General features: G+C 46.0%; 1 protein-coding gene across 1 annotated transcript in view; it reads right to left on the bottom strand.

Moving 5' to 3' along the window:
* Positions 1-18,202, bottom strand: part of ADAMTS7 (ADAM metallopeptidase with thrombospondin type 1 motif 7) — a 133,510-nt gene that overhangs the window by 61,564 nt on the left and 53,744 nt on the right. The window contains exon 15 of the mRNA XM_050967329.1: positions 7,419-7,560. Coding sequence (XP_050823286.1) covers positions 7,419-7,560 — 142 coding nt within the window. The remainder of the gene's footprint in view (positions 1-7,418; positions 7,561-18,202) is intronic.

Genomic DNA, 18,202 nt, shown 5'->3' with positions numbered 1-18,202 from the left:
ATTTGTTCCAGAGCTGGGAACAGACACCAGGTCTCTTGACTCCCACTTCTGCCCTTGTACCACAGCCTCATCCTTCCTCTCTTCCTGTCTATGCTGAGAGTAGAAATGATGTCAAAAGCACCAGCTCGTCCAACCACTGAACTGCAGGGTAGAGATTAAACCATGTCATGAACCTTGCTAGACTCCAATAAACTTTGGCAAGGTCAGGTTACCATCATCTCAACTAACCACAATGAACCTCATGGGCTTTCTCTGTTCCACAATGGCTGATGATCTATCTTTGTGTTTAAACAGTTCAGAGCAACAAGCCTGTTATAAAACACATGTGTTCTCTTTGCTAGCAAGTTGCAGCCATTGCCACATTCACTAGATGATGCCTCTGTGCTGGTATTTCTGGCATCTGACTTGCGCCTTTCATCTCACACATACTGGCCTGTGGCATTGCTGGATGAATTAGGCAGGGAGGAGAGGTATAGAATAGCTTCTTTGGACAGACAGATGTTTTATACTCAACAGCGACAGAAAAGAAAATTATCCCCCTCAGCGAAGAGTCCAGTGGAATTTACTAGGGATGAACCCAACAGGGATCTCTAGAAATGATGCTAAATACATACAGGGCCAGGTCCTCAGTGTGTGTAAATAGGTGTAGCTCCACCGACCGACAATGAAGTGCTGCTGATTTACACCAGTGGGTGGGCCACAGACTTTTAATAGAGAATTATACTGTGTCCTTTCCATCAGTTTTTGAACCATCCTAAAAGAGAGTGAAATAATAATAATAACCCCCAGCTCTTAGCTAGCACTTTTCATCTGCAGAGCTCAAAGCATTTTACAAAGTATGAGGTCAGCATTATTATCATGATCCACGTGAGACAGATGGGGAAACTGAGGCACAGAGCAGGGCTGTGACTTGGCCAAGGTCACCCAGCAGGTCAGCAGCAGAACCAAAAAGAAACCCAGGTCTTAATAGATTCTATAGGGTGGTTCAGAGAACCTACAGAAAGGCTGTTGTTTTCTGCTGCATTTTCTAGAGGTTTTCCACACAGGTGGGATGAGAGCTTAGTGGGGTGTTAGAAGATGCTGTGGGTTAGATTTTGCTCTGGAGGTCTGAAGGGTTAAAATCCATGTGCATTTTATTTAACAATCTGGTCTATGGATTGTGCCAGCTCTTTTCCACACCCAAAGGCCAGAATTTGTTCAAGAGACCGGAGGCCTAGCAAATAGTGATTAGCTAAGAGAAAGCTGGGGTAAACAGATAATCTTGTTTTGCTAAAATAATCCCGGTCAGCAAATTGCCAGGTGTTGGAGGTAAGAACTAAATAATTGTGTCTTATTCAGAGTTGCAAATTGAACAAAGGATCCCTGTTGTTATTATGTTAGTCTCTTCTGTAGAGACGTTCTTCCCACAGATCCAACCTTGAGTTTATGAAGAGTTAGCACGTCAGTATAAAAATATGGCTTCCTTCCACCTCCCTTCCCAGGGACCAATACCTGCCTTAAGACATAAAGGAGACAATCTTTATTGCCATATACTTTCACTGTTTCTTTGCTTTAACCCCTAGGAATGTACTTGTTGGACCATCAAAGAAGTTGCTCCATTCCTATGGACCCCAAATCAGAATTCAACATATATATATTTTATAGTAACAACATTTTATCAAAGTATTAATTAAACGTTAACTTGCTAACTTAAGACCGTGGGCAGAGACATTATGTAACCTTTTAACCGTTGGCTAATGTGCTATCTTGTCTTGCTGCAAAACCTATTCCGGGGTGTGGAACTGCCTACCCCGTCACGTTCCCCTGCATATGGAAAATCTATATATTCTATTGTAATCAATTGATTGACAGTGTCTCTAAGCCTAATAGCAAGGTAACACTCCGCCAGTGGTGTGTGTAATAAACTCCTATGCTTGACCTCTACATGGTGTGGATTTATGTCCTTCAAGGTCCATCCAGCTGTAGGGGCATTTCATACACCATGCCTCCAGGAAAGCCAGGAGAAGCTGGTTTCTGGCTTGTTGTTTAAGAGGGTGCAGCTATGCTCTCCCTGGGAGGGACCAGCTGGGCAGAGCTAATCATCTTGTTTTAAGCTCCCTCTGTTCCTCGGGGAGGGGGTGGGGGGATTTAGAGCTAGCAGTGGTGTTAGACTCATGTCATTGTGCTGCCAGAATGCAAAGGCTGGCATGGCCCCTAGCCCCAGCTCATGGCAGGGGCTGGAGAAAGCAGAAGGTGCCTCTGCTATACAGTTCTGCACAGAGGTGAGGTACAAGTGAGCCCCAGATATTTGTATTAGTTATCATTAATCACATTTACTACAGTAGTGCCTACAGGTTAATCAGGAACAGGGCCCTGTTGTGTGGAAATGGCAGTGATTCTCAAAGCAGCGCTTTCAATCGTATAGCCTACCTCGGGGTCTCCGAATAAACCCTCCCAGCGTAGGACACCTACCACATGCCTACTGTAAGCAGCGGACTTTACCACTGTCCGAGTGAGCAGTGGAAGATCTCACCCACGTGTCTGCTGTGAAACACTAACCCCTCTGGTAGTAGTATTGTTACGGCTGAGCTGAGTGGAAACCGTCAACACCCCATACTCCCTTAGTCTGGTGAGCTGCTGCAGGGCTCGCGCTTCGGTTCTTCTGGGGCTAGTGCCTATCTACAAGCTGTCAAAAGCATCCAAGATTCCCTGCAAATAAGGAAGAGATGTGGAGGCTCATTTAATGTTCGAATGACAACCATACTCCAGGGACCCACTAGCATGCAGCCTTGACAACTCCCAGCTGGCAGGCTGGTAGCCTGTGTCTGTGATTGGATATCGGTTTTTACAGCTGCACTTTGGCAACAGTCTCAAAAAAAAAAGTTTGGCAAGAAGCCAGCTCTTGCTTTGTTGGCACTCTCAGTGAATGGCTAAATCATCTGATCGAGCTTCCTGTATCCACTCTGCAGCGCTGGTGGGGAGAAGCAGCTAAGGATGAGCTCATGTTCCACAAGCTGCTGAGATACCCCTTTTTTTTTTTTAATTCTTGCAGCACGCACTTCTGCCGTGACTGTGGAGAGCGTAACTAATGATAAGACCGAGTCACTGTGAAGTAAGGAGGCAGAGGGAATTCCTGGGCTCTCCTGAAAAGAGGAAACTCCCAGACCGCTTGGCTCAGCTTTGTCAGTGAGGATTTTCAGAGGGTATTTGGCGCTTGTGAAATGTGTGAGGTTAGCAGCCCTGGTGCCTGAAGTCCTGTTTATTTACAGAACAAGTAAAGCACGAGCTTTCCCACACCACTGGCCTTCGAACCTGAGCTGCAGGGGCCTCGGCCAGACGAGGGGAAGTTTGCACAAACTGTTGTTCTTGGTCCCCTTACTGTGTGGCATGATGCTTCCAGCATCGCAGTGGGCAGAGGAGAGCGTGGAGCCATCAGACTGCTGTTCCCTCTCCTGTGCAGGTGGTGGAGGTGTGATGGGCAGGGGAGCAGCTGACATGCACAAGCCGAGTGGGAAATAAGCTGTGCTGGGTGCATGACTGATGCAGCTTCCCCCATGCAGCAAGGGAAAGGAAGGGAGAGAACTGTGACTCCTGCTGTGCTCCGGGATAGCACAACCAGGTGCTGCTCCTTCCTTAGGACAGACAGTGACACTGCAGCCAAGCCCTATGGCATTAGATGGTAGTAACAAATACCCTCTCAGACATTCCCCCACCTACCACGGAAATCAATGGGCCTGATTCCAATTTCACACCACTTTTACATCTCCACTGACTTCAACAGAGTGACTCCGATTGACTATGGGGTAAATAGGATCAGGATCAACTCAGTGGGGCAGGTTGGGTAGCTGTGACTCTGTATGGCCACCTTATTTCCTCTTCCATCTTTTCTGAAACATGATTAACTAAAACAAACAAGCAAATCCCAAAGTGAAATGGATTCTAAATAAAAATGCGTGAGCAAAGTTCTCTCTCTTGTATCTCAATCCTTTATCACACAGCAGTGTGCTAGTTGGGGGACAAGTCCCAACCAAGTGGAGATCCAGTGTAAAAGCCTAGGAGTTTGAGATGTGCCAGGAACCTTCATGTTTCAGGGCATACGCTAACCTCTAACCGTTGGGGGCTAGGGAGGAATGTTCTCTGGGGATAAGTTATTATGGATCTACTCAGTGCAGAGTTTCTTTGGCTGAAGCAGCTGGCACAGGCCACTAGCAGGGCCGGCTCCAGGCACCAGCGAAGGAAGCAGGTGCTTGGGGTGGCCAATTCAAAGGGGCGGCACAGCCAGGTCTTCGGCGGGAATTCAGCAGCTGCCGCTGAAGAGGAAGAAAGGGAATGAAGGACCCACTGCCGAACTGCCACCGAAGAATGGAGCAGCGTGAAAATCCCCCAGGAACTTCAGTGGGAGCAAAGATTGGGCCCCCTTATCTTTACGTACTTGGGTCAGATACTTTTATTTTTGACAATTATTTAAAAAGAGAAATAACCACTTGGAAGTTCCAAAAATACTTACAAGATGTGTGCCTCGTGCCCTATGAGATTACTGTCCATACATCTCAAGGTACCAGTCTCAGAGGAGCTATAAGAGATGGCTATGCAGACTTCTTAAACATTCTCAACTGATCACAAGAACAATTCAGTTAGAAACAGATTTCTTAGAACCCACTGCAGGACAGGAAAAAATGTTTCTTTGGAAAATGAAGGTGCCTTGGCACATAAAACATAAAATTCAGTTAAAAGAATGGAAATGGGCGAGTTTCCTGACAGAGCTGATCATTAAGGTGGGTTTAAATATGTCCTTTCAAAATAAAGAATGTGTGCTAGGCAGCGTTTCAGCTTCTAATGACTTTCCACAGGGATCAGTGGACACACAAATACTTTATGTGTGAAAGACAAAGAGGAAAATCATGCAAGATTTTCCACAAACTTTCCATGTACCCAGGTCACTGAATCTCTCTCTCACTCTCAGAGCAGCGGGAAATGCTGACTATAATAATAATATAATATAATCCAGAATGGCTTCTGAATAAGGCCGTCAGCAGTGCAGCGGAGGCGCCTACATTTGCAAACTGTGCACTCAAGTGTGAGCCTCTTTGGCTTTGTGTAGCTGCCTTGCAAAGTTTTACATTCAACTGCTAGACCACAGTTCTCATTATAGCCCCATGCTGTGTCACCGCTCACCCTCAAAACTAACGGGAAAGGAAGATAATATGTCATTATAAAGCCAAAACCAAAACAAGAGACAGATTCTTCTCATTTCTGTTTATGGAGTAAAATCAAAACAAAGTGTTCTGTTGCCTCTGAGAAGCTGGCGAGGAGATAGAGGACCACACACACATACACACCTCGAAAGCTTCAACCTCCCAAGGAAGCCATGGGATCATAGGAAAGAAATCTAAAGTTCAAAGACATGTAGCAATGTATATGCCTCTCTGCTGTAGCTCTGTAACAAATACTTGAAAGTTTAACCTTCCTCATTTTGGACAAGTAGTTCTGTAAAACTCACAGACAGCTAGACACCCCTTAGCCTCCCACTCTTCTAACTGTGGGATAAATTGTCTCCATAATGCTGACAGTTTGGAAACTCACTGGGACTTGTAGTTTACATGCAGCCTGACCAAGTGTCATTATTTAACACTGCAAAATGTACATTGGCGGTGGTGGAGCGGTGTTTGTCCCAGGATATGAGAGAGAGAGTAGGAGAGGTAATAGTTTTTACTGGACCAACTTCTGTTGGTAGAAAGGACAAGTTTTAGAGCTTCAAAGAGCTCCTCTTCAGGTCTAGGGAAGGAAAACAGAGTGTCTGAGCTAAATACAAGGTGGGGCAGATTGTCAAATTTAAGGGGTTTACACACGCTATAGGAGACCATTTACATTTAAAATGAAGCGGGCAATTAAGGGTGAGCAGACAGTGGGGTGTGTTACAAAGAGTTGTGATGAGCCATAAAATCAGAGTCACTGGTGAGTCCATGGTTTATAGCATGAGTCTACCAGAGTAGCGAATTTAAGTTCCCAGGCTTGTCTTTTGAAGGTGTTGTGTGGGTTCCCTTGGAGGATGAGGGCTGAAAGGTCAGATGTGGGGTGCTCACTTTGGTTGGGTGACAGGGTGTTTGGGAGCTAGCTCTTTGGGAGCGGGTCCTGGCCTGGACCCCATAGCAGAGGGTGGGACTGGGGTCCCAGCCAGTCACAGGGAAGGGGGCCTACAAGGGTGGTGGAGCCCAGCAGGCTGAGCTGAAGCCTGGCTGAGGAAAAGCCCCAGAAAGGGTGGAAGGATTTTTGTTTCCGTTAGAGACATTTTTAGACTTTTAGTTCGGGACGACTGGGAGCCGGAAAGGGTGCACGAAAGAGGGTGTCCCGGCCGCAGGGCTGAGTTCCGAGGCAGAGACACAGTCCCGGTGCTGGTGTGACCCCGGCAGGGGGCACTAGCTCAGCGAGAGAGCTGTGACGTCTGGCCGCGAGGGGGTGCCTTGTGGTGAGTAGCCCATTACACACATCCTGAAACAGGCAGACTGATCACCAGAGCAAGGAGGAGAGCATAGGAGAAGCTGTGGAGGGAATGGAAGGCAACCTGAGGGAAAAGGGCAGGGGGAGGTGACTGATGACCTGGTGTGTTGACTTTGGGGAGGGGACAGGCGAATCACGGATACAGATCAAGGAACAGCATGAGCCCTGCCCTGCATGCTTTAGGGATCTGCTGGATGAGGCATTTCCATGGAATCTCTCAAGTCTGATCCTCTGCGAGTTGCTTGAAATTGTTTTTTTAAAATAGTGTTGTGCAAACCCAAATACAGGCAACTTTATGTTTATTCAACTTCTTTAAAACTCTTTTGTCTGAATCAACCAGAAGGCCCTGAAACCTCCAGGCAACCAGCATGGTAACAGGACACCAAGTTAAGAGGAAAAAGCTGATAAAGTGCAGACTCCAAGCTCCTGAGCTCCACAGGGGGTCTGGTCTGGATATTTATGACCCCAGCAGCTGTTTCTGTGTTACAAACCCACTGAAACCTAAGACCAAAGAGTTTCTAAGACAAATGTCAGCAAACTGTTCTGATGTGTATTTCCTAGGTTGTGATGTAAAATGTGGCACAAATGAATTATTTTGTGTTGTTCCCTTTAAACATGATGTTTATAGAGATTTAGCCAGAACTGGCATGTTTCAGACCTATTTATTGGGGAGGTCACACTGTTCCCATGAGAACTGGACCTATTCTGGTACCTTAACTGTGGTGGTAACCCCCGATGATTATGCAAATATTTTAGCGTGAGACAGATCTGATCAAACTGATTTTTGATGGGATGTGCTGTACCAGAACTTGTTGGTTTCTATGTGCATGGAATACTTTACAAAAAATCATCTCTACTCCCTTTGCTATAGTAAAGCAGCGTGCGAGGGCAAAGCTGCTGATTGTAATCGTAACACTGCATGAAAAGATCGACAAACGTACCTGCCCCACAGGTGGCAGTGCACTTAGTCCAGGAGCCATATTGCCAGGAAAACTCTGCGGGCTGAATCTCATTCTCATGCTCAGGCTCCCTTCGGATCGTGTACTGGTATCGAACCCCTGGGTTCGTCTCCTGGAACAATAGCTGTGAGGAGACAAAGTCACAGCTCATTCAGCAACGTGGCATTGATTGGGCTTTTTGGCTTCTATTATAGGTCAAGACATTGCTATGCAGCAGCATAACATACACAAACACATTTGCGTTCAACATAGGGATCTGGAGAGGACTGGAGAGAGTCTTGTTCAATACACAAGGCCCTTGGGGTTGTCTACACAGCAAAGACAACATGCGGCTCGATGTGCCGGCTGACTTGGGCTCGTGAGGGCGGCTGGGCTGTTTCCTTGCCATGTAAACTTCTGGGCTCGGGCTGAAGCATGAGCTCTAGGCCCCTGCAATGTGGGAGGGTCTTTAAATGCTGAAAAGCTCAACCAGAACACACCGATTCTGGGCCAATTTCAGTGCCAATACTTTGAGCGGAGCTACTTCATCGACACTGGTGTACATGAACTAGAGTGACCAAATGTCCCAATATTATTGGGACCATCCTGCCATTAGGGGCTGTGTCTTATATACGCAACAATACCCCCTTCCCCAAAAAGAGTGTCCCAATTTTTCCCACTTGCTATCTGGTAACCCTAAAATGAACTCAGAATCTGGCCTGTTGCCTCTTGTTCAGGGGATCATTGGCAACAAATCTGCCATAACTATAGAAGCAGCAAAGAATCCTGTGGAACCTTATAGACTAACAGACGTTTTGGAGCATGAGCTTTTGTGGGTGAATACCCACTTCGTCAGAAGCATGTAGTGGAAATTTCCAGGGGCAGGTATATATATGCAAGCAAGCTAGAGATAACGAGGTTAGTTCAATCAGGGAGGATGAGGCCCTGTTCTAGCAGTTGAGGTGTGAAAACCAAGGGAGGAGAAACTGGTTTTGTAGTTGGCAAGCCATTCACAGTCTTTGTTTAATCCTGAGCTGATGGTGTCAAATTTGCAGATGAACTGAAGCTCAGCAGCTTCTCTTTTGAAGTCTGGTCCTGAAGTTTTTTTGCTGCAGGATGGCCACCTTAAGATCTGCTATTGTGTGGCCAGGGAGGTTGAAGTGTTCTCCTACAGGTTTTTTTATATTGCCATTCCTAATATCTGATTTGTGTCCATTTATCCTTTTCCGTAGAGACTGTCCTGTTTGGCCGATGTACATAGCAGAGGGGCATTGCTGGCATATGATGGCGTATATTACATTGGTGGACATGCAGGTGAATGAACCGGTGATGTTGTGGCTGATCTGGTTAGGTCCTGTGATGGTGTCGCTGGTGTAGATATGTGGACAGAGTTGGCATCGAGGTTTGTTGCATGGATTGGTTCCTGAGCTAGAGTTACTCTGGTGCGATGTGCAGTTACTGGTGAGAATATGCTTCAGGTTGGCAGGTTGTCTGTAGGCGAGGACTGGCCTGCCACCCAAGGCCTGTGAAAGTGTGGGATCATTGTCCAGGATGGGTTGTAGATCCCCGATGATGCGTTGGAGAGGTTTTAGCTGGGGACTGTATGTGATGGTCAGTGGAGACCTCTTGATTTCTTTCTTGGGTTTGTCTTGCAGTAGGAGGCTTCTGGGTACACATAGATCAACAGAGCCCACACTTTCACAGGCCTTGGGTGGCAGGCCAGTTCTCGCCCACAGACAACCTGCCAACCTGAAGCATATTCTCACCAGTAACTGCACACCGCACCAGAGTAACTCTAGCTCACACACAGCACCTCTTGCAAGCAACAAAGTGCTTTCAAAAGTATAAAAATAAAGTGTTTATAAAGATCACTGCTCCTTCCCCACCACTGAGCTTCAGCCATCAGAATTACCCCAGCAACGCTGCCCAGTAGCTTTAGAATAGAGTGAGAAAACTGGCAAATCCAAGTGAAGCAACAAGGAAGTTGCAGTAGGTGCAATGTAGTTAATCCAGTGGAGACCTACTCACATCCATGGGGCTCACGCCTCTAGTTTTGTCTTCCCTCCTCCCCCATAGAAGTGCCAGAGGACCTTTGATAACCAGACTGTCAGGACTTTGGTTTTATGTTTTATCTGACAGACCTCAGCCCTCCGAAGCACAGTGCCTCCTAGCACCACATCAGCTTAGTGAAGGTTGGTGGTGTTAAAATTAGCCATTGCAAGGGTATTATGGTTAGGAAATAGTTAAAAGGCTTTCCCTTCTATTAGAGATGAGGCCAAGCTGCCAAGTGCAGGCCAGATCAGGACTAAAATAACAATAATAATAGGAGATATACCTATCTTCTAGAACTGGGAGGGACCCTGAAGGGTCAGTAAGTCCAGCCCCCTGCCTTCACTAGCAGGACCAAGTACTTTTGCCCCAGATCCCTAAATGGCCCCCTCAAGAACTGAACTCACAATGCTGGGTTAGCAGGCCAATGCTCAAACCACTGAGCTATCCCTCCCCCTTTCTCCAAAATGCTTTGTTGTTTGGTTCAGTTACTTATATAAAGGGCAAGCCATGAAGTTCAGGGCCAAGCTTTTCCAAAGGGGAGAAGGGTTTTGGCTCCAGAGTGCAGGCTGAAATACATCTTTAGTTCTAACTGGATGAAAGGAGAATGGGAACAGACTGTGTTAACTGCAGACTCAGTGGACGACCTCTTCCTCACTCTGTGGAATATACCGAACTTTTGTGTGGACCAGAGGGGAACCATTGGATGGCTGCATGATTACCTGGCTCTGAGCTGCCTGAAGGCTAGTTCATGTAAATTGCTTTTCCTGACATCTCCAATAAGGAATTTTATAAATGATGGGAATTTCTGAGCTTCTCGCTTTTCCTGGCTCTGTAGGTGAGACTGGCTGTTGTCACCCCAGAGAAAGACAAAGAAGAAATGCTGATGCGGCAGAACATCAGGAAAAACAGTTATGTCTGAACCATTAAAACTGACTTGTCTTAAGACAGTGTGAGAAGGAAGCAGGAAGGGAATGCAATTAAAGTTTGTATTTTAATAGGCGATGCGAGAGAGACAGAGAGTGGGAACAAAAATCTTCTGGCAGAAGCATGTTCTAGAAGTCATCGCTGTGAAGCATTTGAGCTGGTCAATCATAAAATGAGGACTTTGGCTAAATCGTTGTTAGAGGAGGTAAAATACGTTTGCTTTTAAAATAAGTCTCTGGGCTTACGTCATTTCCACTGTTGTCATAAACATCTGAATAAAGTTGGGTGGCTCACATTACTGACTTGGAGACAAAAGTGCCACTGATTAACACCGTTTCCTGAAGGTTTTCCCTGGAGGACTCCCAACCAAATACTGCCCATACCCAACTCTGGTTAGCAAATAGAATCTGTTGAGACCGTAGCCCCTGGTGATATGGCATCAAGCAAAGAATCAGCATGGTGTCACACTGACTTGCAATGGTCTAAGAACTGCTAGCACAGACAGACGGAAAGTAGCGGAGATGAAAAAAGTATCCAGAACAATCTTCAGTTAGCAAAAACACACTTGAAAAAATGTTATGCATTCCTCCCATGTGAAATGTGGGGCTCTTTCTCCACATGACTGAAATGGATTCACTGGTTAATATAAATTCAATCCAAGCTGCCTCACATACCAATAAGCAGGGCCACAGCACTCATGAAAGCTTGTGGGCTTAGCCTTGTTTTCTTAGCCTAAGTGCTTCCATTATCGCCAAAGCTCTGTTGTTCTTGGAACTTTGGTGCAGCAGAGGGCTTCCTTCCAAGAACCTCCTGATGAATAGTGAAACCTCATTGTCAGAAGGGTTTAATTAGGTTACAAATCCCAGGAAGCTTTCCAGAGATTTTCTGGTGTAAGGCATTCTGAATAGTTAACATTAACAAGGGAAAATGATACTGACAATATTAGGACAAGAAAACTTCATGATTTCTCTTACTTCTTTCTAAAAATGTATTAACATATCTGCTTACTTGATATTTATCAAACTACCCTTTCCATCAAAGCAGAGAATATGGCCAAAGTACCATAGGTTGCTGCTTACTTAACCACCACTTCTAACCCATCATGGTAGACTGGTAGCTCCAACATGCAGGAAGAGACACCTAAAGGGAGCATGAGGTGCCATGAAGAGCATGAAAATACGGTATTAAGAGGTCTTGAACCAGTTCGTCAAACTCTGTAAGAGACTGGGAGGGTCCCATAACATGGCAGCAGTATCAGGCACTTCTTATAGTTAATATTTAATTAAATATAAGCTAAATAAATAAAAGTCACTGGCTGGATTGCCAAAGTTACGCTGCCTGAGAGTTTGGCCAATTATGCAAAACTTCTTTTGTGCTATGAAGCATAGCATAGATCTTTTGGCCAGCTAGGCTTGGGAACGCATGACTTGCTCTACAATTAGCTTCTGCAAAGAAAGGCTTGGGTTTGCAAGAGCATGAGGAAGGGTGTCCCAGGTTGGACTGAGATACTTTGCCTACAGGTGTTTGTTTACAAGTAGAGACAGAAACTAGTATTTACCTCCTGGAAAAGGACTGTCAAAAACTGGTGGAGGAATGATGGGAAATATATTCATTGTAAATAGAAGATCCCTGACATAACATGCAAATAATACAGGGTCAATAAGAATATGGGGCCTGATAGTCCACTGCTTTGCACTTTCTGCTGCCATGTGCACCTGTACAAAGTGGGCATGAAACAGTATCCAATCAGAATTCCCCACTTATTTACACCAGTGGTAATTTCAAACACTCCCACGGCCCTGAGTGCATGATCCTGCACCACTGACTTCAGCAGGCAGAGGCAAGCCCTCACCTTTCACAGGCGTAAATGACAACACAGAGTTCAAGGATGCACAGGATTAGGCCCCAGGATCTCCCGTCTCCCTCCCACCCCACTCGTGGAAGGGAATGTCATAACGCTGTGGATGCTGGGGGCTGGGGTTCCATTTGACACATACAGCAAAACTCTGCATCCCAGGGAAAGGATACAGGCAGGCTTCTCATGACAGCTGTTGCTGTCATTACCTTTTACCCAGGCAGCCTGCAAAGGACGGGAATGCAAACACAAGGGGAAATAATTAAGTAGGGAAATCTGTGGTCTAAGATTCTATCTGCAAAATTACAAAGCCAAGAACTCCTAGGGAGCCCCTTCCTCCCCTTCAGGTATTTGAGAACAACTTGCCTTGCACCGAGGGAGTGTCTTATTTCCTTTTGCCTTTGCTTTTCCCCCTTGAATTAACACAGCTCAGAAAGCAGATGCAATCTGTCTTTCCATGTATTAAGGGGCAGTAAAACGGAATAACGCAGTTAAATCAACAAATAAACCCAAATGCCCACGTGTGATTTGCTCTGGCTGTATTTCAAAGAGGCATCATCGTATGCTGCATTTTGTGTGAACCTTTGGGCAACTGATTGTTCAGATGTGGAACTGCAGATGTTAGAAATGAACAGACTATGAACCACAAGAGGGTAGAGGCTGGTTCTACTGACATGAAAGTCAGTGCCAAGTGCCCATTGACTTTAATAGAAGCGTCAGGCTCATAGTCCTAAAGAGAACAGTTCTCAGGTAACTCCCATTCAAAAGCATCAAGAGGTTCCATCAACCGGGAGACTTTGTGTTAAACCAACCAGGGCTGGTGTCTGCAGCAGTGAGTACGTGCATTTGCGCAGCCAGATCCATAGCTGAAAATTGGGATGAGAATTGGCTTCTGTGAAATCCACATAGAAATAATTGCTTTAAAATTATTCGATTTCCTTGTTACTTTTCAGACCATCTCTTCATATAGATTGATAGCCCCCCACAAGCAGCCGCAGCCACAGCCAATTAAAATATAAAGCAGCTCTGAAAAATACTACTTCCAGCAATGCTTTTACATTGAGTAGGGCGACAAGTAAAATGGTGGGATTTGTTTGCAGAACAGGACAATTTTCAAATAAGCACCAGCCCTTCTGTAACTGCCATTGAGCAGTGATTTATTGGGATTCACGTCTTGCTCTTATTCAGAGCGTTCCTCAGGTGCCTCAAACATACATGTTTGTGAAAAGGCTTCCTGGGGAGCTGACAACAGACGTGAGTTCAGGCTGCCCAGCCCCATCACAGGAGAGCCCAGGATAGGTGGGGAACTTTTGGGTTAGAACTCCTGAGGAACCTACCAGCTGGAGTAAACCTAATACACATTCTCATCATTTGGAAAAAGAAAAAAAGACTTTCCTGTCAATGGGAGTGGGAGGGAGGGGAGGAGAGGCGAAGGAGGGGAATGTTAAAGTAAACAGCTCACCACTGGCATGAATAAACTCTGAAATTCATTAACTGCTCCCTCTGCTCCCTGGGTTGTTTGCTCTAGTCTAAGCAAAGAGAAGAGCCTGTTGAAATTAACATTTGCAATAACCAGGGCAAAGGACCTATATCCACCCCTCCCCCATCCCTGCTGCCCAGCAGACGAATTGTGCAGTGGATTTCTTAAAATGTACACTGACTTTTTAGGAACATGCACAAATAATAATAACTATCCTTCCTAGGCTGAGGTCCCCCTAGCTGAACCCCAGAACTAGGGCATCATTTTCTGTTACGTGCAGCGATGTCAAACACACAAGTACAAAATGGGGATGATGGTAGGTGAGCCGTACTGCTCACAAGGGTCTGGGGGAGTTACAATGGGTCACAAATCGAATATGAGCCAACAATGTGATGCAGCTGCGAAAAAGTCTAATGTCATTCTGGAGGATATTAACAGGATTGTCGCATGTGAGACATGGGAAATAATTGTCTTGGTTTCCTCAACACCGGTGAGGCCTCAGCTGGAGTGCTGTGTCCAGTTCCAGGTGCCGCACTTTAAGAAAGATGTGGATAAACTGGAGAGAATCCAGAAGAGAGTAACAAAAATGATAAAAGGTTTAGAAAAGCTGAGCTGTGAGGAAAGACTAAAAGGGCTGGGCATGTTTAAGGAGACTGAGTGGGGATCTGATAACAGTCTTCAAATGTGTTAAGGGCTGTTCTAAAGAGGACAGGGATCAATTGTTCTCCATGGTCACTGAAGGTAGGACAAGAAGTAATGGGCTTAATCTGCAGCCAGGGAACTTTAGGTCAGACAGTAGAAAACCCTTTTTAACTCTAAGGATAGATAAGCTCTGGAACAGGGAGGTCCAGGGAGGTTGTGGAATCCCTGTCATGGGGGAGGTTTTTAAGAACAGGTTAAACAAACACCTGTCCAGGATGCTCTCAGCTGACTTGGTCCTGCCTCAGAGCGAAGGGATAGACTAGATGATCTCACAAGGTCCCTTTCACACCTATGTTTCTATGATTCAATGATTTCTGATGTTCTCCCCCCGCTCCCACCTCCCAAACTCAAGAGTTGACAAAAGCTAACAAAAATTCATGACCGTGGTAGAGCACTGTCCTTGGCTCCTGCCACAGCGAGATCGGCCAATGACCGGACAGGATGTGGGCAAAGGGGAAGGTCAGGCTTTGTTCTGAATGTCCTGGGGTCTGACTGGTTTGCGTTGGAGCTTGAAGTCCAAATTCCACATAAACCCATCCCCACAGCATGTCCCCAGGAGACCACTGCACAGTCACTCTGTGTATAGGCTCCTTTCCCCTCAGGGAGCTGTCTCTGGGCAGCATTTTATGGGCCTTCTCCGCCAACGCTGGTCTATAATGATCGTAGCTCCACTGAAGTCAAACAGTGATGCTGGTGCAAAGTGGTGTAAAATGAGAGGAGAAATCAGCCCCCTTTATTTTTAAAACTTAAAGACTCACTCCTGGGCTGGAAGTTAAGTTGGCAGAGATCCAACTGGAATAAAATTTTGAGCCTGCATAATCAGAAACTTCTGACAATTTCGTTATTTAATGTAAATAGTGACATGGGCCCGGCCTTTACTGCAGAGTAGTGCTGTTTGGAAAGGTATTTAAACATGAGGGAGAGGGGACGGCTGGCTACTCCTAGGAGAGCTCGTGTTTTAAAAGGAAAAATGATCAAAACTTCATTAGTGAAGTGAGTCTGGCTACCTGAAAGACACAAACCTATATGCTAGTTAATATGAGGCAGATTCACACTGAGCGGAAGTTTGGGCAGGAAAAAGAAACTTTGTTGCTCTTGCTAAAAGTAAGTAATTAGATTAATAGATGAAGGGAATGGGCAGAAGTGAAGAGGACTCTTCCCTACAAACAAGAGCCTGCTGAATTACGCAGACAGAACTCCAATTCCTTCGAGGGGAGGCGGGGGGAGGGTGTCTGGTGACCTGCTGAACCACAGGAGCAAAATCTGAATGGATGGCAAATAATAATCTTTTCTCTAGTGCTTTTCCTTGGTAGATCTCAAAGCACTTCACGCGTTTTAATGCATTTATCCTCACAATAGCCCTGGGAGGGGAGATGCAGTGTTAGCCCCTTTGCGCAGACAGGGAACTGAGGCACACAGAAGCTGAGTGACCTGCCTGACATCTTGCAGGAAGTCTGTGGCCGAGGACGGGAATGAACTGGGGTCTCCAAAGTCCTAGATGAGACTTTTTTGAAATCCCCAAATGGAAATTTAGATTAATAGTTCAAGCTGCAGCTGATTCCTGTGTAACATTACATTGGAAGGTGATGATGGCTGCCAGCAAGGGATCTGGGATCCAAAGCCATCACAGACCACGTTAAAGCCAATGGGGCAGGCACTCTTTTTCAGGCTCAATGGAAGGACAATCAAGCCCTGTAGTAAAACCAGGTGGTGACTTTGGGGCTAGCACCTGTACTAGCCTGCATGGTAGGTCATAGCAAAACCATGGGCTGAGGGGTTTCCCTGGGGACAGGCGCCAGGGCTGGGATACTGGTTCCAGGCTGTGTATGCTGGAGGCAGAAAGACAGGGGAAAGAGTTGTGAGTGTGACCCGGAGAGGAAGCAGAGGGACAGGGCTTTGTGGGTACAGAGCTTGCTGGTGTGTCAGACTTGGGGATTTCTGAGCAAGGAAACTGCCTGCTGCTGCTTGTGTCTGCTGTGTTCAGGGAGAAAGGATTTTGGGGACATTTCTGGTAAATAAACAAGATTGAATTGAGAATATACCTGATACACATCATCAATGTATTATTCTAATGAAAGCAACCCTGCAAGGCCCCGAACTTTGGCTTATCTCCTCGGGAACAATAACTTAAAATAAGAGTGGGGCAAAATCTTTGTCTCCGTTTGCCTCAGAAAGTTTCTTGGTGCTTCCCTCTTGCTGCTATTACAGAGCTGTGTTCATGCCTCTTTATAGCCTAGAAACATGACTCTTGGGGGCTGGGGGGAACAGAGGGTCTGGATTTTGCCCTGAGTAAGAGATTCTCATCGTTTGTGGTTCTCCCCTCACTCCCGTGAGCATCCGGAGCTGACATTACTCCCACAAAGCAGGCTGATTTGCAGAGCCTTTAACACTGCAAACCAAATGTTATATTTGTATATATATCCATCAGCCCCCTCCCCCCTGCCATAGTTAGTGCCCTAGTGCAGGCCATGGGCTGACCCTCATGCCAAGACTCTTGGCTACAGGATGCTTGAGGGGTTGGCGAGATGCCACCAGGTCACAATACTGCATTGTAATGGGATAATGGCATTGTCATGGCCTTGCACTGCAAACCAACCCAACACTGCTGCTGCATTCAGGAAGGGGCATCTAGGCCAAGGGGTCTTATGTCAAAGCATCTTGAGGGCTCTGTTAACCCTGTTAAAAATGTTGTGATCTCTTTCCCCTTTCCCTATGAGATAAGAAAAAGGATTCAGGAAATAGACATTTCTTTTAGTATTCTCTCTCCTGTGTAAATGTTTTGAGGAATGCTGCTCTTTGGATTAGTTTCAGCTGCAAAGAACATGGGCTGGATCCACCCACTAATTTGGAAATATGCGTGTCAGATCAAGCGAATCCTTCTGGCTGCTAATTACAGCTGGTCCCAAAGAAACATGCACGATTACTAGTTGCCGTCAAAGCACCAGTTTGTGCTGAAATTCTGACTGCCCCATGAGCAGAGAGAACTAGGCATACTGTGCTCTTCTATAGAGAAATCCCACTGGCAGCTGTGAGCTCTGATGCGAAAGGGAAGAGCAGAAGGGATTTCCAGAGTCTAAGGTGTATCTGATTGCCAGCACAGTACAGCTGAGTTCCTATAAAGAGATTACAGCACTTGCGGTTTGGCTCCGCAGACGGCGAATGCAAGTGCTCTCGTTCCTCAGCTCAAGCAGCAGCGAGATGGTGTGATAACCAGTCCAACGTTTTCCTTGCATGAGACTTTTAATAGTCGGTTGCTCTGAGCTCCACCAAATGCACACTTCATTCGGCAGGATCTGGTGGTAGGTTTGCCAGGTTCTGTTATGCATAGCTGTAGGTGTGCTGTCTAACCAGAGCAACTGTTTAAATTGGACTCAGCAAGGAAAATCAAAATTATTCCACTGGCTGCAATTACCACGAATTGAAAATATTTTGATAGGCTCAGCTGTGCTTTGCTGATTTGAAATCATACTGGGAGAGAAATTACACCCAATTCGGAATGATAAGACATTTGCTCTGCTTTAAAGCTTAACACTTCCCTAATCAAGGGGAACGATGGTCTTATGGATAAGGCCTTGGCAGCTCTGGGTTCAAATCTCAGCTCTGCCATAGAATTCCTGTGTGACCTTGAGCAAGTCACTTAATTCTCTGTGTATCTGTTCCCCCTCTGTAAAAGGAAGATAAATCCTTTGTCCATCGTGTCTATTTAGATTGCAGGCTCTCTGGAGCAAGGACTTTAAGTGAATGTACAGTCCCTAGCTCAGTGAGGCCTAGATT

This window comes from Gopherus flavomarginatus, chromosome 9 (genome assembly GCF_025201925.1).
Source record: "Gopherus flavomarginatus isolate rGopFla2 chromosome 9, rGopFla2.mat.asm, whole genome shotgun sequence".
Classification (NCBI taxonomy): Eukaryota; Metazoa; Chordata; order Testudines; family Testudinidae; genus Gopherus; species Gopherus flavomarginatus.
Note: the sequence above shows the minus strand (reverse complement) of the source record. Positions and strands in the feature narration are given on the sequence as shown.